Raw genomic sequence first — 25801 nt, 5'->3', positions numbered from 1 at the left:
CATATTTTGGGATGTTTTATTTTCAATTTTTTTTTCACTTTTTAGCAGAATCATTATTGTAAACCTTACGTTTACCTATGCCCTACAAGATAACTTCATAATTAAACTTTTGGATGGAACCATGAGAACGTTTTTTGGAAGTAGTGACCAATTATAAGGATATCATTTAAAGTGTTAATCATACTGTTGTGACGAGGAAGGAGGCTATCGTTTTATAGAAGATTTAGTGCTTTATCATGTAACATCTGTTATGAAAATTCTTGTTGTGGTGTTTTCCCCTGGAGAAGTCGCGCAATAAATTGACTCTGTTGCGATGAATAAAGGACAGTAAAGGACTTCCATTTGTCAAAAAACATTTACAAATGGTCTCATCCAGCCGCTGTTGTTGAGAGCACAGATTTTTTTTCGACCAAGCTTTATTATTGGTACGGTTCCAAATTATTACACACCTGTGATTCAGGCAACAATGGCGCCTCGCTTTATGTGCCCACTCTCTACTCACGGTTACTCTCGGGCACAGCCGAATCAGAAGGGGTAAGGGTCTCTGCCGAATTGCCGGTTTCGGCTTGTGAAGCTGATGGCCTCAGCTGTTCTTGATCCTGTCTTGCTTGACCTTGTGTCTGTTGAATGAGAGTGTCGTCCATACGCGGCGCCTCTGCTCCTTGGTCACGGAATGGCACGTTTGGAGGATACCCTTGAGTGCTACCGTCTGCGTGAACAATATTAAGCTCCGGAGTCATTTTATTCTCTTGCTGCCCGCCAAGTACTTGCCTACCACCATTCTCTCTCTGCAGATCAAGGTCTCGTTGCAGCAGTGGGTCGATTGGCCGGGGAGCGAATCCTGGGTCGATTATTCCAGAACCACCAGGATAGCCCTGCCAGTGACTGTTTGGAACATGACTCTCCGGTTGTCTAAGGCCTTTTCGCCGTTGTTCTTCATGAGCTCTTTGCAGTAGTTGACGGTTTGGGTCTGGCGCAAAGCCGGGATCTATGATGCCACTTGGGTTGGGGTAGAAGCCTCTCTGGTTTTGGGAGTACTGGGGGTATTGCGGGTAAGCGCCTTGAGGGTACTGGGGATAGGCACCTGGGGGGTATTGCGGGTAAGCACTCTGAGAGTACTGGGGGTAGCCACCTTGCTGATATTGCGGGTTAGCATTCTGGTTGTACTGGGGATAGCCACCTTGCTGGTATTGCGGGTTAGCATTCTGAGGATACTGGGGGTAGCCACTTTGGGGGTATTGAGGAAAGAATCCCTGAGGAAAGAAACCTGGGGGATGGAATCCTTGCGAGAAGAAATCACTCGGTTGGAATGGGAACGAAAGGATTTCCGGGACAGGCTGTTCAGTAGAGACTTCAGGTGGAGTGGTCGGCAGACCAGGAGTTTTTTCTTCTTGTTTCTCTTCAATGTTTTCAGTAGGCAGAGGTGATGGTGAGGGTATTTCACTGCTTGTTTGGGGAATTTTTAAAGTTGTCGGTTCCGAAGCTGCTATTGTGGTTGGCTCGGTAACCACGAGAGTGGTTTCCTCCAGAGGCACTACAGTGGTTGCCTCGGCAACGACAGGAGATTGTTGTTCCGAAGGTGCAACGGTGGTCGGCTTCTGAGAGGGCGCTGTAGTTGAAACGACATCATTACTTGCGGACGTTATTGAAGAAGTGGCCATGGCCTGGCGACGGTCTCTAACCTGAGAAAAAAGAAAGTATTTGCACATGTATTCAGCACAACGCTTTAGTCTAAGCCAATCACTTATACTTACTTGAATTTGTGCTATTGCAAACATGTCAGCTTACTAAATCACCAAGTGCACTTTCTGCTCGTACTGCTGCGATGTGCAGCCAAAAATTGACGTAAGTGCAAAAAGTACATCAAGATTTCGTCATAATGACTTTCTCACCCTAATGAACTAAATGCGTGTCTTTTTAACTCGATAGTGTTTACTGACGGGGTTCACCAAGATTTCAGCGACGTTTTTCCGTAACGGAAATGACGTGAAAACTATACACAATCAGAAGACAAAGAAAATGAGTTCCGTTAAAGATAGTGGGATCCATGCTAAGTCCATGATAACAGATGTCGGGCGCACTATCCACTTTGCCATGCTCACATGCTTCGTACGCTTCAAAAAATATGCCTTTTATATCTACCACTGTCCTCTCACAGCGTTCTTAGTAAATAGAAGGAATGCACCATGGCAGTGGAATCTGCAATCAGCTCCTTTAACGTGTCGATTCTTATCATCCGTCTCATTCGACACGTTTGCAATAGCATAAGTAAATTTTTTGAACACCTTAGTACACTCCCCGGTGGTGACAATGCCAGGTGCTTCGGCTTCGCTCATATAGCATTCATTCATAATAAACATAGTTATAAAACATCTGGAACGCGTCTGTTTCGCCTGGATGTTGCTGCGCGTTACCCACTGACGCTCGTCCCGCGAATGATTGTCACCGGACAAAGGGAAGGCACTAAGCACCTTGCGATTCCTCATGGCCAGGCAGTGGATCTACGACCATGGCTACAAGGATCTACGACCTTATAGCCGAGCGATCTACGATTAATGATAAACGATAGTCGTCGGAATGTAGATGCATGACTAAACGTCACCATAGATGCATAACCGTTAAACGAGCTGTAGCTGTCAAACACCAATGGACATTCTGCGAGCTCTCTTACACGAATGTAATTAAAATACTTTTCTATGGGCATATTTTACTTTGGTGTTTCCCTGTTTCCTATGACAGTAGAATAGAACATGTTGTTTATTTTTTAAAACTTGTTCTATCATAAGGTGGAGCAGGTTAAGAAACATCAATGTTTATGGCATGTTTAGAGACAGTACTCCTTTGTTGAACACTCTAGGGAACGAACACGTGAATAATAAGGAATGCCCACTAAAATAACTGTGGGGGGCAAGGAGCGACGAATCGCACTACTGTAATTCACCTTCTGCTGTGACATGGCGACTGAAACTTTGTCTAATTAGATATTTTTGTCTTTCTTTCTTTTTTAATAGCCACAAGCATTTTCTTCGTGAAATAAGAAAGCTCTCAAAAACTCATAGCAGATACCACTATTAACCAATATAACAGCAACGGAAATGAAACCAAGGTCGCCATTTAGTTTGTTTTATGGGATTCAACGCAGGTCACATAAGGAGAAAGACACAGCATCTGTTACCTGTCACCGTCAGTTAGGAGAGAGCTCAATCTGCGAATACCGCAAAAAAATGCTCAAAAACAAGGTAGTAATAAAAAGTGATTAGATTTTCTTTTTTTCAATGACTGCACGGCATCATAGCCACATGTGTTTTAAAGTTCTCGCGAGAAATAACTAGTATTTTCTTCTCTATTTTATGAAGCCAAGCAAAGCGTTAAAACTCTTACACGTTAAATTAAAGCTAAGAAAATCTGCTAGCGTCGAATTTCTTCAGAGTGAACACCAATGCAATAAATTAGTGTAGAGTTATGCCAGTAAGTAACAAAAAATATGCCTAAAGCTATCAAGCGTAATACAGTAGGACTTATAAGATGGCCACATGCATTCGTTGTAATTATTACTAGGTTGTAAACATTTCCACTGAAAATTCACTGCATACCTCAGGCATACTTTATGCGTTTTCTCATAGCCATTGCATTTCTTATACAGGTCGCAGATGACCTTATAAATCATGTAAAGCTAATCACATTGCACTGCTTGGTCTTAAGGTAGTCTGCTTTTTTTGTTTTTTTTTTTGTCAACAGCGCTCAACAAACGCAAGCCAAATTTTCCATGACTTTGTTATGGCCGCGCAAAAGAGAAGTCTGGAAAGCAGAAAAATGAAAAAAAAGATGAAAGAAGTAAACTCTAAGAAATCTTATTCTAATAGACCTAATGGCATTAGCGATAAACTTAGTGCAGTTGTACATTTGCACTGAAGGCTAGTTGGGAATATGAAAAACTTCGTAGAATGCTTTGATGCTTATCACCACTCGCAATTCCAAACAATTACACATTGTCATTGAGTATAGTAAATAATTTTGACTCCTGTCCCCAAATTATTGAGAAATAATTACGACACAAAACTAATTATGACACGAAGCACTCATGTGTGTCATTTCTTTTTCGGTACATATATCTGAATAAGAATAACAAAAGAACTCGCCCAACTGCTTACCTAGTTTATTTTTTTATTTTCTAAATATGTATTTAGTATTTTTAAAATTTTTAATAAGTGAGAAGTAATGAAGTCTTAGCTTTTACGGCGGTGAACAAGAGTTCTTTAGAAGATGCTGGTGTCACTTATGGACATAATCAGTACATCTATAATTTTTTTCTCTCAACATTTCTATGCTGACACTGCCTTAAAACATTTCAACAGTTTTGAGGTAATCGTCAAACGGGCCTGTGTGGAATACATGCGCTCAGAATTGTGCGTGGTTTTTTAAAGCTACATTTAAAAAGCATTTCTTTTGTATCAACATTTTTCCATTGACATTGGCATAGAACATATACGAAATGATTTACAATTGTGCGTCTACGCATGCGCGCGTTTGGGAGCATGTTTGTGCGTACGTGCACGTGCCTTTATTTTTGTAGTCTTTTTCGTGTAGGTAAATGAGATGGCAACAGACCAAGGTTCTCATTTTCTGCAACAAAATAAACCTAATTTAAAATGGCATCTGCTCATGCGTTGCAATTTCTCATTATTATTCATTCGATTGTTTGTTTGGTTGGTTTGTGGTTGGTCAGGCCATATAGATCAACGCAAGGGGAGGGGGGGACTACAGCCCATGAATAAGTCAGTTGGTTGGTTAGTTTATTAGTTGACCATTCGTAAACTGCAGGAAACCACCGTGGAAAATCAGCCATGAAACGGGTGGTTCTTTGGTAAATAAATGTTATTTAAAATTTACTATTGTTTGAAATTGATAGTTTTAAAAATAACTCAAGGGTTTAAAGCAAAAAGAAAAAAAATTATAGTAGACACTTTCTACCTGCTCATCGCCATCTTCATCCTTTTGCAACAGGCTACTTGGCTCAACGAGATCTTCGTGAGTTTTTTCCACACGGTCATCCGACTTGAGACCGAGGAATTTGCTGAAGAATTCCGAAGTTTGGTCGTCCATCTGCGGTGCTGGCCGCATTTGAGCATCCTCCGAGTAGCCAGGGACAGACTCGCCCTCAGCGGTGAGTCCAGAGGTTGCGTCTGATTTCGACGGCGAGACGTTATTGTCGTCGTCGTCGTCCTGTTCGTCTTCGTCGCCGACGGAGCGTCGGACGCGCTGCGATTCGGAAAAAAAACATCGTAGTATACGAATATTTGATAGACTTAATGTGCAAAAGCAAGGCAAAATGACACCAATTCATAACTCCTGGCCATGATCCCTCTTGTGTTTAAATAATGATTACCAATCAACTCGAGGATTTAAATGAGTCAAATGGGGAACGCTACTATATAAGCCACCCTTTTGTGGGTTCGACTTCGAAGTAAAACAGGGACAACTTTCTCTAGCACATACAAACGTTCTGCTCGATAGCAATCTCAACAACTGCTCGTTTCTATACGGTACTGCCTTTAGTTAAAATGTGTGTGATGTGGCCGTCAAAGAGATTCGTCGCGCCGATTCTGAAGAACAAGACAAATGGTCCACATGGTCTTGACAGAATTTTTTTCTAAAGCAGCCGCCCCCGTTTTCACGCTTTTTTTTTCACCACTTTCTCAGTTTCTTCTGGGGGGATATAACACTTACACAAATATGGCGCCCCTGATGAAAGTACAATAGCAGTTTTTTTTTTAGCAGAAGAATATTTAATGTCGGAGTCCATTAAGAGTGTAGTGCGTAATTCCTGCCCGAAAATGACGTCAAAAAATTGCGCGGAATCAGATAGCGAAAAAAATCTTAAAATAAAGATTCTCGTAAGTAGCAGGCGAGCCCACGACCTTTCGCTCTACGACAACACATACTGGGCGTGCCATCTACTGCACCACCTTCACACTTTCAGGAGGCTTCAAAACTGCGCCTTTCTTATCTCACCCTTTCCTCTCAAAGTACTCTTGGTCGATGGTGCGGTGTCGTCGTGTGGGAGCTGTTAAGGGAAGTTAGAAATCATGACCCTGGCCTCCACGATCAACTCCAGCAATGCTCCGCTGCTATACGTCCATGCCATTAGGCGCATTTCCAATAAGGGAAGCACACTTTTATCAACGCCCTAACACACTGCGAGGGGGCAACATCAGCCAAAGCCATGGCCTCGCTTATAGAATCCATCCAGATAAATATAGCTCTACAACGCTCAGCTGCCTCACCTGTGGCACGCGCCGGGCTGTAGCATCGTGTTCCCGCTTAGCTCGCCCCGAGAGATATCTCGGCTGGGCTAGAGGAGCGACACGTAGCGCAATGCGTTTCCTTCGAGCCCGGCTGGCTGGAATTTCTTTTTGTTAACTATTTGACATGCCGCGGGGCGGCAAGCTTAGCCCAAGTTATGCGCTCAATCAGCGACGCTCCTCTGGCTGTCGACCGCGTTCTCTGATCACGCTCTCACCGTTAATTTCTATATCTACCACAGAGGTTTACTCGTTCATCATGCATGCCAGTCATAGAGCTGGAGGTGAGCCATTAATCGTCGATGTCAGTGCATCCACATTAAACGAGACCAAAGCTGCCTAACACAAACATATATTGTGCTAGCTCTTTTATATTAAATCACAATAAACATTCAACTACTTCTGCGACGACATGTTTTGCTTTTTTTCTTCGTTTTTACCCATTTTTAAAACGAAAAATCAACCTTGGGGGGTTTTTTGCTCTATACGAATAAAACAGTAAGAACGATCACCTTGCATGAACGCTTATCACAAAGTAGTAAATGAGAACTGTATGTAACAACAAACATGAATGGTCTTGGCTGACTGATTGTTTTTACTGTCGATACGGCTACGTAATAACTCTGGCTAATAAAAAAATACGAGACACAAAAAACTGACTGACCCCACCAGCCACACTTTCAATTAACGAACACCTTGTCTTAAAACGACACAAAACATAACAGCCTTCAAGCTTTCGTGATGCAGCTCCACGATAACCAGTGTAGGCTCACTTGTCGAACGAAGGATAGCGGCATACAGTCAGAGTTCGTGTGTTTATTCATGCAATCTTCCTTTGTCTGGGTACACTGTCCGCTTTGCAAAAGATAAGGAAAGGAAAAGTGCTTGCGTAACTACTTGAAATAGAAGCGAGAAGACAACGCGATTTTTTTATTTTCATCACAATTTTCTTAATATATAGATGCACCCAGTAAATCAACACAAAGAAACGTACAAGTGCTCCCTGCACGAGTGCACGTTTACGTCTCATCAGCACACAAAACGAAGCAATGTAATTTGTCAACCAACTGTTTATACACACATACTAGTACAAACAAGACAACGCTATGTATTAATAACGCATGCCTATATGTATATAAGGCAGGCGTGATAAAAATATTACAGCGTAGTATTTCAAATGCAACGTCAATCTCAAAGTAGCGAGACACTAGCATTCATGTGACTGTGGTTGGCGTTTCTCTAATTCTGAACTCTCAAACAAAAGGTTCGTAATAACAGTGACCTTCTGATTGAAACATCCAGTTAACACTTTCGGCAGACCTACTATTAAATCATGAAAATTCAAAGTGGTTACGTGATGATTGATATGTGGGGTTTAATGTCCTAAAGCCACTATATAATTATGAGAGACGCCGTAGCGGAGGGCTCCGGAAATTTCAATCACCTGGGATTCGTTAACAAAGTGGTTACAGCAAGTAGAAAGTATAAAGCTCTAGTGAAAATCCCTCGAATATTTAAGACAGAACTGATGGCGCTCCGTTATATTTGCAACTATATGCTACCTTTCATGATAATAGATCCGTGTAACTTAGTGCACGTGCTGAAAAGGCTAAACACCTTGTCGGTGCTATTTTTCCGTTTATATGGCTTCAAAAACATTTCACTTGACAAAGACAGGCGATAATCGAAGGCAGGGTTCGCAGAGTCCTTGATTTACATCCCCGCGAGCTAAGATCTTGGTGCACGTTAAAGAACCCTAGGTGGTAGAAATTTCACGAGCCCTGGGGTCTCTTATAACCATATGGTGGTTTTGGGATGTTTAACCCCACATATCAACCAATCGTTTACATTCACTTGTTTTTCTGATGAATCCCTTGTCTGATAACAACAAGCCCTTTTACTTGACGTGTATGTGTTTGTATGTGTGTGTTTGTGTCATACACAGATATGCGCATCGTGTTTCAGCCTTCTCAACTATTGTTAGCGTGCCTGAAACGTTGTTTCCCTTTATATTGCTCCAAAATAAATAACTGCCGCTCACTGGACACTTGTTGTGCAGCCGCGCCAATTTTTGTGCACCCAACGCAAGTATCTACTAAGTCAATGTCAGTTTTGGAATCAAGCTCTCATCAAATTGCCCGAAAAGAGGAAGCCCTAAAACACACCACGTTAATCCCCAACTTACCTCAGTAGGCGTCTCGCCTTCAAACGAGGACGTGTCGTTCGTTGTCTCGTTGAGCCTCACGAGCATGCTCTCGATTTCGGCGATATCCGCGACGGTGAGCACATCGGTCGAGTTCTGGGGCAGCCTTATTCGCGTGTTATAGTCCGGTGTGAAGCCAGGGTCTGGTTTGTCCGGAATAAATGACGACGGAAGTGGAGGTGGCAGCCAGGTCGAGTTATCGGAGCCCTCGTCGCTTCGCCGCCAGATAATCACGTCGCCATCGGGAAAGTCTCCCGGCAACGGAGTGGTCACGTTCTCCACGGCGGCTGCGACCGCGAGCCGTAGCGCCGTTATCGGCAGGATCATTGCCGCTGTCCAGTCGCGCTCCCTGCGGAAGGTATAGAACGTTCGTGGCCTGATTATCGGTGTCAGTCAACGAAAAACATTTGCGCTTAGATAACGCACGCGTCAACAAAAACGAAACCAGATATGTCATTGAGGACGTTCTATTATAAAAATATGACGTGGCATTTGCTAATAAACAGTGCAGGTAATACTCTAACCACTCTTCCTGATACTTTTCTTGCTCCATCTCGGAGCTGTCAACAGCTGGCCACCAGTTTAGTCAGCCAAAGTTGCCGGCAAGTTATATTTGCTATCCGCAAAACTAATCGTGCAAATTCTCTGAATATTTGCATATACTACCCTCGGTGCAATCTTCGCGGTTAATAAATGACTCGAGAATGTCGAGCCAATCGACTGAGTGGCTCATCTGAGAAACATTTCCTACAGGCAGAGGAAAGCTCGAACGCTTCAAGGCATGTCATCTCGCTAGTGGCACACTGCACAAGCCTCGGTACTCGGTAATAAATGTGCTGCTGTATGCGAAAACAGCCTACAATATTAACGAGCTATTCCTCTTCTTTAAGGATGGCGTATTTGTTTAATAAAAAAGAAAAAAATGCGGTGATATGAATTCCGGAAAGGCGTATGCAAAACGTAGTTCTGAGCATGCATAGCGCAGTATGCGGTATCGTATTTTTGCTGATATACATCGTTCAGGTTTTTATCATACACATGTGACCTCAACTATAGGTAGGTTTTTTGTTAAAGATGTTTTGAGTCATTGTCTTTTAATCAACATCATATTGTTACGACCTCAGTAGGCGTCTGGGGGTTTATTGATACACGGTTCGAGGGACGAGCCGTATCGGCGCAGGCAGATGATGATGATCTTCTTCTTCCACACCCCTTGCTTCTTTTTCCTTCTTCGTCCGGCACATACGTGGCGTAACATTTCCCCCCTCGCAGACAAAGCGCGCCGCGCGTTTCATGCAGTGTCGCGTTGACTGAAAGGCTTCAGGCGAGCGACATGCGTGACCTCTGTCTTTCTGGAACGTCTCCCGCTAGCTGTAAGACGTGCGATGCGGTAGTCGACTGCGCTCAGGCGGTCAAGGATAACAAAAGGTCCGATGTAGTGCGCGAGCAGTTTTTGGCACAAGCCACGTTTGCGTAAAGGCTTCCACACCAACACGAGATCTCCCGGAATATATGTGGCCTGCCGGTGCTTGCTGTCATAACGAACTTTCGATCTGTCTTGCGAGGCTATTGTACGTAAACGAGCAAGACGACGAGCTTCTTCGGCGAGACAAAGAGTTTCTGCTAGGGAGATTTCTGATTGGTCCCGATCAGAGAAGGAAAATATTGTATCCAGAGTATAACGGGGGGGTCGAACATAGAGGAGGAAGAACGGGCTGTAGCCGGTGGTCTCATGTTGGGAAGTATTAAACGCGTATGTGACGAACGGCAAGACATCGTCCCAGTTCTTGTGGTTCGAAGCAACGTACATAGAAAGCATATTCACCAGTGTTCGAATTGTTCGCTCGACGAGACCATTCGTCTGCGGGTGATAAGGCGTCGAGTGTCTGAGCTCTGAGCCACACATACGGAGAAGTTGTTCGACAACGTCTGCCGTGAATTGACGTCCACGGTCACTTATGATGACGCGAGGGGGCCCATGACGCAGTATGATAGAATGGAGAAGGAAGGACGACACTTGACCAGCAGTCGCGGATGGCAGGGCAGCAGTCTCGCAGTACCGAGTAAGATGGTCAGCACATACCACAATCCATCTGTTGCCTTTCGATGAACGCGGAAAAGGGCCCACCAGGTCAATGCCAATTTGTTCGAACGGAGAACTGGGAGGCGTCACAGGTTGTAGATGTCCGGCCGGAGCTGCTGAGAGAGATTTGTGCGCCTGGCATTGCGCACAACTGGCCACGTACAACTCAACTGACTGGCGCATACGTGGCCAGTAGAAGCGTTCCTGGGTACGATGAAGAGTGCGCGTCGTTCCGAGGTGACCTGAAGTGGCGTCATCATGCATGGCGTACAAAACAGATGACCGTAGTGCCTCTGGAACCACCAGCAGGAAGCGGGAACCGGTGCCGGAGATGGATTTCTTGTACAGTAGACCATCACGGACGCAAAAGCGGCTTTCCGGAGTGGATGCTTGTGCGATCACGAATAACGGATTCAAACTCACGTCCTTCCGCTGCTCAGTTTCAAAGGTGGCCTTATCCGGGAACGCTGGTGCTACGGACGCAATCAGATGATCGAAATCGTCAGCGTCGCAAACTGTAGCATCAACTGGCATCCTTGAAAGGCAGTCTGCGTCCGCGTGTTTCCTGCCGCTCTTGTACGATACCGTGAAGTTGTACTCTTGCAGCCGGAGGGCCCAGCGTGCTAGACGGCCTGACGGATCCCGAAGGTTGATAAGCCAGCACAAAGAATGATGATCCGTAACTACTTGGAAAGGACGACCGTATAGGTATGAGCGGAATCGCTGCACAGCGAAGACGAGTGCAAGGCATTCTTGTTCGGTCACAGTGTAATTGCGTTCCGGCTTACTTAAAGTACGACTGGCATATGCGATTACGTGTTCCACTTGATTACATTGCTGTATCAGGACTGCACCTATGCCAATGCCGCTTGCGTCGGTGTGAACTTCAGTCGCCGCAGAAGGATCGAAGTGCCGCAGGATAGGCTGCGACGTGAGCAAGAACTTCAGTTGGTTGAAAGAAGTTTCACAATCAGGAGTCCATTCAAAACTAGCACCTTGGCGGAGAAGACAGGTCAGTGGAAAGGCAACTTCTGCAAAGGCGGGAATAAATCGGCGAAAGTAAGAGCAGAGGCCCAAGAAGCTCCGAAGCTCCTTCACTGAGCCAGGTGGTTTAAAAGCTCTAACAGCCGCCGTCTTATTCGGGTCGGGCCTGATGCCATCCTTGTTGACGAGATGTCCCAGCACCAGTGTTTGTCGAGCTCCGAAATGACACTTCTTTGCATTAAGAACCAAGCCAGCATTTCGAATACATTTCAAAACCAGCTCTACCCTTTCGTTATGTTCACTGAATGTACGCCCGAAGATAACAACGTCGTCAAGATAACACATACAGATGTTCCACTTCAGGCCGCGCAGAATGGTGTCCATGAATCTTTCAAATGTAGCGGGCGCGTTACATAGACCAAAAGGCATCACGTTAAATTCATATAGTCCATCCGGAGTAACGAAAGCCGTCTTTTCTTTGTCCATTGAATGCACAGGTATTTGCCAATAGCCTGAGCGTAAGTCTATGGACGAAAAGTAGGATGCTGAATGGAGGCAGTCTAGAGCGTCATCAATGCGTGGGAGAGGGTAGACATCTCTCTTTGTGACGGAGTTTAGACGGCGATAGTCCACACAGAATCTCCAGGTACCATCCTTCTTTTTGACTAGAATCACGGGAGCCGCCCAAGGACTCGATGATTCTCGAATGACACCCTTCTGCAGCATATCACGCACTTGTTCATCAATTATCTTGCGCTCAGACGGCGACACTCGGTAGGGTTTCTGGCGGATGGGCTGTGCTGTTCCCGTGTTTATCCTGTGGAGAATCCGAGACGCGGGAATCGAGGGCGCATGGTCATGGGAAAAATCGAAAATCGCCACGTATTTCGACAAAACGTCCAGAAGCATGCGGCGTTTGTCAGTAGTAAGTGACTTGTCGATCATAGGTAAAAGTTTTGAATCGGCCGTAGAAGTATTGGCTGAGGCCCCACCTGGAGCATCACTGAGGGCAGCCACTGCCATCGGTGAGTATGTTTTGAACTTGGCAAGCTTCAGTCCTCCTGGTAGAACCACCGACTCAGCTGAACAGTTTACCGCCCATAGTCCTGTGCGACCTTGAACGAGTGACACTATGCAATGCGGCACCAATGTGTTCTTCTTAATGCAACTGAGATGAAAGGGCTCCACTAATGCGTCGAACGCACTGTCACTGTTTTCAATGCGTGAAGAGTATACAGGAACACAGACTGCAGAGAATGCCGGCACAATGCTATCTTCACTGACCCGGAGCGCACCGTGCTCCCTGTCTGAATTCTCTAATAGTTCTCCAGGGGCAGCATCACATATGTACACCTCTCCATTTCTACAATCAACAGTGGCGCCACACATTCGAAGGAAGTCAATCCCCAGGATTATGTCGTGTGTGCTCCTTGGAAGAATCGTAAACTCTGTGACAAACACTTGATCACCCAAGCACACTTCTGCGGTACAGACACCAATGGGACACAGCGAGTTACCACCAACGCCACAGAATGTTGTTGCCTTCTCCCACAAAAACATCACCTTTTGTCCTAAACGGTGTTTAAAAGCAGCACTCATAATCGAAACTGTAGCACCAGTATCCACCAAAGCCATCGTACACACACCATCAACAAAAACTTCTACCTTGTTCTTGAACATCAACACAGACGGGGGTATTTCGTTTTGCAGCAAGTCACCAGCGACCTCACCCCCATCGGCCGCACTGTTTAGTTTTCCTGATGTGGTGACGATGGGCGGCGCCGTGGCGATGGAGACCGGTGGGATCGAGGCGCAGGAGGTGGCGTCACACTTCGATCAGAGGCAGGGGAGTTGTTGCGCCAGTGTCCGTGCCAGAAGCTGCTGCCGGGTCTTGAGTCGGTGGGCCAGTGTCCTTGAAAAGGTGGGACAGCAGGTTTATCGGTCAAGCTTGTCCACTGATCATAGCGTGGTATGCGCGAACGATCGCAATACCTCGATATGTGACCAGTCAGACCACAGTTGTAGCACACAGGCGCAGGACGAGGTCGTCGCCGTTCTTCGAAGTGTTCACGTCTGCGAGCGTTCGCGTAAGCCCGAGATTCAATGAAATCAGTTGTCGGTGGGTGGTATGGGCGTACGGAACGGAAACGTTGAGGGTACTGTGATCGCTCGTAAAAAACCGGACTTGACTGCTGAATACGCCGAGGCCCTGCAACCTCCGTTGCGTTGACGGATGGATGTTCATAAACTGTAAGCTGTGGGGCAGTGGTGTCCTGCGGGAAATAGGATGGAGACGTGGCAGCTGCCCGTTCACGTGTCATTTCGCCATGTCTGAGTAACTCTTCCCGAACAATTTGGCGGATGGTTGCCGAAAGGTCACCAGTTGAGGCCGCTTCTATGCTGGCTACTGAGGTGACATTTGCCAGACGACCAAACTTAGGCGCTATTCTGCGCTGCTTCAAGGTTTCAAACGTGCGGCAGTGCCGTACAACGTCAGACACTGAAGTCAGGCTTTCCCTGCTAATAAGGAAGTTGTAAACATCTTCTGCAATTCCCTTCAGCAAATGCCCCACCTTGTCCTCTTCCGACATGCTGGAATCGACTTCCCTACACAGCCTCAAAATCTCTTCAGTATACACGGTGCAGGTCTCACCGGATAGCTGGGCCCTCTGTGCAAGACTCTGCTCGGCAAGCTTCTTTTTTGCAGCTGAGTTGCCGAAACACTTCTTGATTTCTTCAACAAAGCGTTCCCATGTTGTCAGAATATCTTCATGGTTCTCATACCAAACGAGGGCAACATCAGTGAGGTAGAAAACAACGCGTGACAGTTGGGAGGCAGCATCCCATTTGTTGCAGTTGCTTACTCGCTTGAAATGTTTGAGCCATGAGTCCACGTCGTCATTGGCCCTCCCGGAGAAGGTTCGTGGCTCTCTGTGATACGGCCAAGAACTGCTGGGGACTGGTTCCCGAGCTTCTGTTTCGTCAGGCATGATGGCCAAAGAAGGAGGCAGGCCGGCGAGGCGACGACTCCGGCGAAATCCGAGGGGTAGCGGTCCCGTCGTTGGTTCCTATACCCAGCACCTTCCACCACTCTGTTACGACCTCAGTAGGCGTCTGGGGGTTTATTGATACACGGTTCGAGGGACGAGCCGTATCGGCGCAGGCAGATGATGATGATCTTCTTCTTCCACACCCCTTGCTTCTTTTTCCTTCTTCGTCCGGCACATACGTGGCGTAACAATATCATAATCTACTGCGGTGTGATAAAATACCTTAAACGCACTTTTCTTACGTGAAAGGTTTGAAGGCCTGGTTGAAGCCAGGTAGTATTTCATATGCCAACGCGACTGCTCACTCTACAAGTTGACCGCATAGGACTTTTCACGGTTTTTACTCCTTTTTTTTTTTCTCCAAAGCAATCTATAGCACTGGCGTAGCTCTGGGGTATACGCGTAGAACAGCTGACTGTCGCGCGGGAGTTTCATTCATGATCAAACCGTTCACTTCCCTTTATTCTCTGCATTCGTCGCAATTGTTCACTTACAAACGACTCCGCTAACACCGATTCCAGACTTTCTGCTACAATGGCTCGTTAACGCTATCGTTTTATTTAACCTAGGAGAGTACAGGTTTTGCTGGAATGTACTGTTGTGCAGTCGATTGCGCAGTCGGCTGGTGGGCCCACAGCTGGCGTTAACTAGAGCTTTAATACTTAGATTACGTAGGATAGGTCAATGGTAGGCCCAAAACACGGGCACGCTGTTGCAGCTTCTCCATAACCGGGCGACCAAACCTTCCCATGCGAATGATATTGTTTGATCAGGGCTTCACAGTGAAGGGAATGTTTTAACACTTATCAACGTCCACAGTGATATAACTTAACAATTATCGTCCAACAATATCTGTTTTCACACTTCTGTGACTACGTTCTTTATCACTACACCAGGCGGTCTTGAGCGGCAGATACAACAAAACAATAGAACGGGGATAAAGTAACCATAGATATACATCAGCATTTATTGCTAGTCTGGACCTGGTTTCCATGCTTCAATTTTAAGAGTGAAAGGGCAGAAGAAATAAAACATGCTATGCATTTCTCATATGTATCTGGACGCAACATTGCCAGCCCATGGGAAAGGATTTTATTATTAGTGTCATCTTTGCTACAAGGTGCCGAATATAGAATTTCTAGCTGAGTTGTCTAGTCGTGGAATTAGCGTGCACTCCTTATTTTACGTCGTTAACAATTTCACAAATAGCGGCTTTGATGGAGCCACTAGTTTGTCAAGCCACATGTTTGTCCTTAATTGAGTTTTACGAGAAATGTGTTACGCTCTTACCTAAAAAACAGAACGTACCAATCTGTAGCATTGGCTTTAAGTAGGCCCACTTTTATAAATTGAGAAAAAAATTTCGTGTGATACTTTGCAGAAAATAGAAACAACAACAAAAAAACTAAACTCTGAGAGCAAAGGAAAAAAGAAACGATTATGAGGAAACACTACGCTGCGAGAAAAACACTTGTGTGAGCTCCACTAACCTGAAACCTGGGGAGGGGTGAGGGATGCAGTGAGCAGGTAAATCTTTATTTGTTTACTCCTTTACTCACCACAAGTGTACTAGCGCACTATCACTTTGCAGATATATTTTTCAAGAAGTCCTGTTTCATATCGATGTCTTTACCATAGAAATGCACGTTTGAGTATCTGGTTTTAGATAAAACAAACTTGAGGTCTTTGGTAAATTTTAACGGAGATTGTGACACAGCTGTTGAGTCAAATATATTATTTTAGGCAGTAACGAGGAAGGTTTACCTTTCGATATGCATAATATGAACCGGCGGAGAATAGGGGGGTTTACTCGATTGGCAAGGTGCATTGCACCCACTTACGATAGACCAACACGATGGCATGGCACCTCACAAGCCGGGACATTCAGGTGCTTCGTCTCTTATATTGAAATGCGTTAATAGTGTGACTCACTGCCGTGCTGCCCTTTTAGAGCTGTGGGCATGGCAAGGCGAAAGGTAAGATATTTTCATTTGAAAGCACATTGCACTGATTGGTTTTTCCCAAGTGAACACTACTTCATACAATACGAAGGCTTTCAGCCATACGAGTTTTAATTGAACCAAAAGCTGTTTCAGAAAGTTCTTGATCAAGAGGACAAACTTCCATTCACATTAATCAATGGGAGTCGCTTTCCAGCAACCTTCATTTAACAATGTTTCACCGGAAATAAATGAGTATATAAGAAGCAGAGGTTACATTGAAATGTTGACACTCTGCATATGCGTTCGAACACAATCGTCTTAAATGTAGCCGCCTTATAGTTATGACCATAGTAGAAGTTAAACAACGCTGTATGTCGTGCGCGTGCATGAAACAAGGTATACCCAACAGTCCGTAGCCTCTTCACGTACCGGAAGATCTATGGAGGCGACGTTGTTGCATTCTCCTTGTGAAGTCTCCCAAAGGAACACTGCGCTGATTGGTTTCGGTGTTTTATGCATTGTTTATGCGAGAAACAACCCTGGCTACAGCTTTCTTGATAAGACTGTTTGCACAGTGATTCGTTCTCTCTTATGAGAATAAGTGCAGTCGGCAAAGCTTCACGCGACCACTTACTTGGCCTGAATCACCTGAACAGGGGAGCCTCTATGTCCGGTATTTTTAAGGAAGGAGGCGTGTGTTGACAGCATATAGCATGGTAGCTTTTGCGTCACTGCGTTATAGTTATAAACTTCAACAGATTGAAAAATATCTTTCTCAATTTGATGAACGTCCCTGTTTAACGAACTGATTCGAGCGTGAGCATAACTAAATCACGTTTCAATTGCCTTCCAAAAACAACTGTTATAAATACTGGCATAACCAAACCTGCTCAAATAGGCACCACCCATCGGTTTTTTGTTGTCTGGAGAGAATTTTTTTTAATTCGCAATATGCAGAAGAATCAGATGCTATTAAATTGCTATCGACATCCCACAACGTTGACCATAGCTTGCATGTCTAGCTAAATATGGCACTGCTCGTTTCTGTGTGGATATTTCATCATGCATTTCATGAACGGGAACAAAACAGTGGTGAAGAAAGCATCATATATATGCACACGTTTCTTCTATGTTTCGTGGATGAAATGCATATGATTTCTTCAGTCATCACGGTTTTTATGGCTACGCTCTTTGGTCAGACTCAATTTTCCTTCTCATTTTCTTCACTTAACTGAAGGTTCGGTCAGTGTTTTCGGTTCCAGTGACATGGTCACACTTGCTTACCGTTCTTTTAAAATTCACCGCCAATCTCTCTCACAAAATTAAATTTCCTCGCTTTCTGGTTGAAAGGTGTTTCTGCTTTGTTAGATTTTACTAGCAGTTGTACTAGGTTTTCACACAAATCTGTAAATTCCCGCGAGAAGCCGCCAGCTAAAATCTTTCATTTATTTAGATTTATTCTTCATGAGCCAATAGAGAAATCCTTTTAGATGGAAAATTCAAAACATTACTGACTCAGCTCCATTATGAATACATAACTGCTGTTGCTACGCATATCACAACATTATCATAGGTTACATTTTCGAAAATGAGAGATTGGCTTCTTACATATATGAAGGCGTTATTTTTAAAAGCATCGCAACACTAAAATGGTGTGTTTTTAATAAGCCATTGTTGTAACAGTAGGAACATTTCAAGCATTTAATTTGTTAAAATCAAATTATGTATTTTATTTCTTCCTCTCTTCATTGTCTCGCTCTATGCGAAACATATTGTGAATCTTTGTCTACTGAAGCCACGGAATGTCGCAGCACCCATATACCTCCATGTTTGGCCATGTAGCTTCGCTGTCTTTCTTTTTTTTTTCTCTCTAAGCAATTGGTTGGTGAGGATAGCAGCACCGGTCAAAGTGTTTACGCACCATATATTTTCTAATATATGCTTTTTACAGCCATGCCTATTTTGTGAGACATAGCGCCAAACCAGAACATTACAATTGCTAAATTCAGCTTCAGCATTCTACTCAACTCGTGCGCTTTAGTGAATTGCGTAAAGTGGTCTTTAAAGAAGCAGTTGGACGAGCTATAAGCATCGCTGTTTTTTTTTTTTTTTGAGGGTGGGGGGCGTTGTGGCACCATACATAGCGAAATTCAGACTTTGTACTGTCCTTAATAGCAATGCACGAACACTCAGCGTTACCTTGTAGGGTGGAATGAAAATTTGTCCTTCAATGCGAATGGCGCGAGAACTTGTCGAATTTCCGAATTTCACCTTGAGACAGAATGGCGATCGTTGGAAGCGGACAGCTTCCCGTCATTTTATTATGTAGTACATGTTACGTATATTTCGAAGACAACACAGAACTCTGCCAAAAGAAATCATTTCTCACATTTTTTGTTAAATATTCAAATAGAAATGTATTTTTAAAGCAATTTTCGACAAAGACCATTCCTGAGAGTCATAACTGAGCCGCGAAGTAACAACATTTTCGGCATAAGACAAATTAATATAGGATTGCTATGTGAAAATGGTTTCAGTGCTTGCTAATAGCATAATGTATGTGAGCATAATGAAGGTAAAAAACTGTTCACCTGACAAAAAACGAAGAATACGCTTTCTTACTCGGGATCATAATATCTTACTGTAATAGCTGTAATCTGTTTGATTAGCGATTGTGTATCAGCCGGTAATATACAAAGGCTTGTTTTTGCAGCACATATTTGAGAATAGTGATGTACGCACTTTTCCTGCATGTCTATCTGTTGAGACCGCGATTAAACGCTCCTTTATTCTGTCATTAGCATGGACGCAAGCACTGGACTATGAAAGAATTGTTTAAAGCTCACATTTGTCAAGTGTCAAATCTACAAGGCGGAACAAAAAGCAAGCCCAAGTGGCCCAGTGTTACAACGTGTGCTACTACATAGCCTAATAAACTCTCTAGATACTTTGGACGTTCGCAACCTTCTTCAACACACGTTCCAAATAGCGCTAAGAAAAAGATCAGCACTTTGCGTGCCCTTAACATGACAATTTGTCTTTAACATGTACTGTGTATAACCACCACTCTTCGAAATTCTGTAGGCCCATGTGCTCAGACTTGGGTGCACGTTGAAAAACCTCAGGTAGTCGGAATTTCCGGAGCCTTCCGCTACGGCGTATCTCGTAATCATATATAGTGGTTTTGGGACGTTATACCCCACAAATCAATCAATCAACAACTCCTCTTACAGGATTTGCATTACCCGGTTAGTTATGCTACTTCCTGAAATTTTTAAACTGCATAACTATTCCCCAAAACTTTTTAGCTCCTTTATAATTGTTCGTTGGGTGAATTGATAATCAATGCAGATGCTAAACATGTAGTTAGCCAGAGTGATGAAAAATTGCGAAGAAAAGTTATCAATAAAAAGATTTCTTCCTGTGGCAAATCTTTTATATCAGCATGAAGTTTAGGTGCACATGGAAAATATTTGTATATACTTTTTTGCACTTAAATTTTGAATGGCCATCCGCCTGCTCATATGTGTACCGCCGCATCAGATTGAGCTGGGGGAGGCCGCAACTTAAGTGGGGTAAATTAATTTATTCCAGATTACACACACACACACACGCACACGCACACAGATATATATATATATATATATATATATATATATATATCTGTGTGCGTGTGCGTGCTTGAGCGCTATATCTGGTTTCTTATGACGGGATGACGCACTGAGATGTTTCAGGGTCATTCGCGACGACAGTAGAACATCCGTTGTCATTTCCGTCTGCAGCATAAGGAAGACACTGACTTGGCTTTTAGGCCAACGCATACACACCTCTTTTCCGTTTGCGCACGCATGCACCGGTAGTGGCGGATTCGTTAGAAAGCTGTGCGTGCGCAATGTCAACTTCCTCCGGGGCACCTAGCTTCCTGTGCAAGAAACTATAGCGTAAATGTGCGCCTATGTACTCACCGTTTTCGCTGGCATTCAGCCACGAATAAGAGCTTTTAACTATCACCTTGGTAGGCCCAAGCGCTGATCGCGGAGCCGCATTTCACTGAAACTTCAGTTCTCCGTTTCAGACAGTGTTCATGAAGTGTTGCCTATCACACTCAAGCATAAAGCAATCGTATGACATCATATATATCGTGTCACTGGCGAGTAAGAACGTTTCTATACGGTCGCAGTTGCTTTCTCAGAACGCTTTGTGTCATTTCTCCAGTATCACTCCATTTCAGTAAACTGGCTGGTTTTAGCAGAAAAAAAAGAAGGTAACAAAGTGTTAAATTTTATACAGGCTTAGAGTGCAATTTGAGACATTTATGCATCTCCACATAAGCGCATGATGACAGCCCCATATTTTAGATTTTTTTACTAGTTATTTCAGCTAATTGCGTAAGGAGAACACTGCGTTTGACTTGGGTTAGTAAGGAGTGTTCGTGGGTTCTGAATTTATGCTCATTGATGCGAATTCAAGCGCCTTGAGAGGGTGAATGTATTGTGGGCCTTCTCCTATCAATATATTCTTTTATATAAACTAAATTTAGTGCTGACAGCGTATTCTTAGTGACAATTGGCAAGATAACGTCAGTTTTTTTATTTCTTATCACATGTTATAGACCCTGCAACGTTCAAACATAGTGTTACTTGTGGGCAGAGAAAAAGACCAGTTCCTTCCGGTGAAAGCTTCATCTTTAAGTAATGATAATAAATGAAAGTATACTTCGCACTTCTTTCGAATTATGATAGCGCCATTAAGCTTACTGTAAGGCAAACTACAATCCAAACCTCATTTGGATCTAGAAAAACGGCTGATATCCAAGCTTGTCTTTCTTATAGGACTAACTCCATTAATTGTAACTGGGTTTAGTCAACAGTCGGCAATAAACTATGTCGAGGGTGACAGCGCGAATGTCTTTCATCTACATAAAACCAATATATCTCAGGTGTGCAAAGTTTCCGCGTTGACGAAAATGCTGCATACCACAAGTATCGAGCGAAAGTCGTTTTTAGTGCCTAGTGTATTGCCTGGCATAAAAGTACGAATTGAATGTAATTGCGATACTCCGTATAAACCATGAACGTCAGAACACAAGCTCGCCAATGAAGTTTGTGTACACAAGCATGGCGACCAATTGTGATGAAGACCCACACCTCTAAGACGACGAAGACGACGTCGATATGTCTTTTGTAAATGTGTAGCGCACACTGGGACATTTTTCGGGCCTAGTTTTGTACATCATTACCATTCCGATGTCTGTAATCCCGCTGTCACAAGGTGCAGTTCTGATTGCCCTTGAGTCCTTAGTTGGGCCGGTTGATACATATTCGCAGATCGTAATTTTCGTAATTACTAGTCGTGAGTGCGCCTAATCCTTATCAAATTTCTCCGCAGTGGTTACTTCTTCACAGTAGCTTTCGTGAGGAAGTCATGACAAAAGATTAGATCTTAATCAGGATTATTCAAAAGTGACTGTTTGACACTGGTGTAAGTATAGTAAAATGGCATTTTTATGTCGTTATTTTTCTTACACTCGAAACTTCAAAACGAAACGCGCCTGATTAAAGCCAGTCACCAAGAGAGAGAGGGATAGAGAGAAATGCACCACTTGCATTGGTTTTATCAGTTACTTGAAATTATCAAAGAAATGGCGGTATAGATCAATTGATTTCACTTCAAGAAATTAACGTCAGTGACACGATGGTTGTGGGATCCAATCTTGGCCGAAAAAATGTGACCACTGCATTTTCCGTGGAGGCGGAAATGCTCGATGCTGATGTTTTTAGATTTGGGTGTACATTAAAGAACCACAGATGAACAAAGTTCCCAAGCCTTCCAGTGCGGTGTCCCTCGCAATCATATCACCCTTTTCGGGAAGTGAAACTTCGAAATGGGTTTAATTAGCTATGACCTATGCTTTTAAATCTAGTCCAATTAGCAAACGCTAAGGAAAAAGTCTTTATTTGCGTTAAGGCTAGCAAGGCGAAAGTCTCTACTCGCCCTTGACATTTAATAATTTACTCCAACATAATTTGTCGATATCATTGTTATTTCCGATTACCAGTTGGTACGATTTCTTAGATATCACATCGGGGGTCTAAATGCTGATATTTGGTTCCCAATTTACTATGATTAACATATCATTGACCTTGGTTTCTTATCCGAATCCCTTTAGTTTGCAGTTATTTCCTCGGCTTTAATTTTTTGTTACCTTCGATCCACTCTTACCGCCCATTTCGTTCACTTGCATGCCCATACATATATTTTATTTTACTTATACCTCAAGTTTTTACCCTAATTCAAACATGATTCATATATCACCCCTTAATTCGAGCGTTTAATTTTTTGCACTAATTATGACTTCTACTAATCACTCTATATGCCCATACGACATAACGCATCTTATTCCCTTTCCTCAGAAAAAAAATATTGACTGCTTACAAAGCGCACACGTTCCACGAGCACTTCACTGGCCACAGTACCTCGCAATCTGGGTACTGCATATGTCAATACAATTAAGTGTTCCGTGATTTTTTCAGTTATTTGTGGGAGCCATGTAGCATGAACTGATGAAATTTGCGATGCTCAATCCTACAAGCGCTACCTGATGATGTCTACGCTTTAAATAAAATGGTAGAAACTAATATGGCGGGCTTTGCGGAAATCTTGACGCAGTCACGACTTCTAGACCCCATTCTGCATTGATCTGTGCACAATGGCGCGTTTCTATAGGCACTTCACCCACCAAAGAGTGAAGTGTGGCAGCGTGTTTGAACTCATTCTCCGTATGTCGTGTGTCTGTATAATTGCCAGAGCATACGGAAATGTTCATGTCTATGAACATGGGCTCATGTGTTCTATGAACATGTGTTCATGGAAATGTCCATGTGTTTTGTATGTTTCAATCGCAATGTGATAGTGCTGTTTTCATGTATACGTATTCTACAGCTACTTACATTAATATTATTTTGCTGCTTTTTTTCTTATGTTGCTTCTTCTCTATCACAGGCAAGGCTCACCTCCTTCTGCAAGATTTATTCCGGTCTCCCCCTCGATCTAATCGTAAAACAGTATCCCCTAACACGAACGCTATAGCAGCGTCTATTTGTGTTCTGTGTCATTCGCATGCTTGAAACCAATGCTACTTTTTGAAAATTTCAAAATAACGGTCTATATTACTACTGCTGATTATGTTGAATAACCCAGCAAAAAAGATGTTGCAGAACCCTTCAGAGGTTATGCAACCTCATCTTCTAACAACAACAACAACAACAACAGCAACAACAACAACAACAACAACAGCAACAACAACAACAACAAAAGTATGAACTGAAATGCCTTGATAACTAAACGGCGTCGAAACATGAATTACTTAGAAGCACTTGTCAGCATATAACTTGACTTTTAGAAATAAGTGAATGATTTATGAAACACATCTCATCTTATTGTTGCACAGGGGCTTTTAAAAACATAGCAACACTGCTCTACTTTACCTTTGATGGCGTGAATTTTCCGAAAGGCATCTGAACTATGATACACACGCACCCCTGCTTGCAACCCCTCCCAAAATATAAACGCCACTGGCAAGACATGAGCCGGTAACCTCTTGCTTAGCTATGAAGCACTTTCCCAGCCACTTAACCACCACCGGAAAATTATTCAATGGTATTTTAAGCAATGTTTAGGCTTTCAAAATGGGTGGAAGGTAAACTACTAGTAAATCACTGCACACAATCACAAAAATACGACCCAGTTAGGCATTTGTCATCGTAATGGATGTGATGACACCATCGCGTCGTATCCGAGCCCAGAAAACGACTGATTTCTTGTCAGTGGTATTTTTTGCTTCACAAACAAAATCTTCAAGTGCATGACGAATCATCGATAAGGAACGTCTCTCTGGTATTACAGAAAAGTGACAACATTATGCGGAAATTGATTACGTTGGCTCTTCTGTGTGCACTGACTGTTGGTGTAGACTAGAAATGAGCTGCACATTCGTTAGAAAGACAATACATATATTATTAATTGTTTTGTTTCAAACTTCTAAAATCACAATATAAATATGAGGAACGCTCTGTAGGGAAGGGTTCTGGAAATTTCGACCACGTGGCGTCCTTTATTGTGCTCCTAAACACAAATACGCAAGACAGCACAAGCTCTAGTGAAAGACCGTTTTTCAAAACGCATAACGTGGGGAACGTTTTAACGTAAGAAAATAATTAGCCACCCTGTATAATCAGCTACTAGAGTACGTGCTTTCACGCTCAAGGAGAAATCGTTCAAGTGTGCAGCTTTCCCTAGTGCATTTATATTGATTCTGTTTGTTCGGTCTGACAGAGGACCGTGCATTCTTCTTTTTTTTCCCTTTATGACGACAGCCTACCTCCCCGCTCTTGCTTTTTCGACGCTTGCTACGCTGAACGGACTGCTAACCCGGTTAACCTTTCTTCCATTCATATATCACTCTCTTTATTTATTGCTATAGTAATAGGCTTTATCAACGCGATTTCTCAAGAATATTTCTTACAGGCATACACTCATCCTGTATAAACGAGGTCGTTTTTACGCAATAACTCACATAATAACGTGCCGTGTTTATAAACGAACGATCTTCTGCATAGTGGCTTTTCTGGTTCGTTTTCTTATTTTCCTTCGCATTACTACTAATGCATTCACAGAGAAGGCCTAAATGCAGTAGCTGCCTTGATGCGGATTGTGGCTTGGTGTTTTTTGAAACGATATCTCCAGTGTTAGTTCCACTGCTCGTAACTCCAAGGAAAGAAAAAATGATTGAAACAAGTTGGAGTGATCGTCAACTCATTCGCTTCGTGAAAGCACGCGCGGATACGAACGCATAAAGTTTCAGAATTATCACTGCAATTCAAGAAGCAAACTATGATATAAAATATGAATGTCCCGATGGTTGGAATGGAGGTGCTTTCCCTGTTTTGTTTGCCGAACCGGCACAAATCGTATCGGCTCTTCCGCACTTTCGCTACAAAGCAATGCCAACTTCCCTATATCCATGCGTACTTTTTCGGTATATATAGCATGACAGCGCCAACGCGCGAAACTCACCTCTGGCGAAGCTGTCGTGTGATCCGCTTTGTCAGCGTTGACTTTGCATACAAGGTCTCCCGAGGCAGCTCCCTTTGTACTCGCCGGGGCTTCACGTGAATCACAAAGTGCAATCGCGAGGGCGGATGCATCCGTTTCGGTTCCATTGGTCGATGGCGCCT

At 43.6% G+C, this 25801-nt stretch overlaps 1 protein-coding gene across 1 annotated transcript; it reads right to left on the bottom strand.

Moving 5' to 3' along the window:
• Positions 1-25801, bottom strand: LOC119161189 (uncharacterized). The gene is made up of 4 exons (XM_037413548.2): positions 25641-25801; positions 8488-8854; positions 4972-5259; positions 1-1682 (listed from the first exon to the last, which is right to left on the bottom strand). The coding sequence occupies exons 1-4, from the start codon at positions 25784-25786 to the stop codon at positions 495-497; spliced, it is 1989 nt and encodes a 662-aa protein (XP_037269445.2). The 5' UTR covers positions 25787-25801; the 3' UTR covers positions 1-494.

The sequence above is a fragment of the Rhipicephalus microplus genome, chromosome X, assembly GCF_043290135.1.
Source record: "Rhipicephalus microplus isolate Deutch F79 chromosome X, USDA_Rmic, whole genome shotgun sequence".
NCBI classification, from domain to species: Eukaryota; Metazoa; Arthropoda; class Arachnida; order Ixodida; family Ixodidae; genus Rhipicephalus; species Rhipicephalus microplus.
This window is presented reverse-complemented; position numbering and strand designations above follow the sequence as displayed.

What these genes read in the sequence shown, in the direction of transcription:
- LOC119161189 (XM_037413548.2), bottom strand. Translation starts at nt 25,786, where the DNA reads ATGGAACCGAAACGGATGCATCCGCCCTCGCGATTGCACTTTGTGATT. An exon ending in ACACGACAGCTTCGCCAGAG is followed by an intron (nt 8,855 to 25,640) that starts GTGAGTTTCGCG and finishes TACCTTCCGCAG; the next exon opens with GGAGCGCGACTGGACAGCGG. An exon ending in AAGGCGAGACGCCTACTGAG is followed by an intron (nt 5,260 to 8,487) that starts GTAAGTTGGGGA and finishes TCCGAATCGCAG; the next exon opens with CGCGTCCGACGCTCCGTCGG.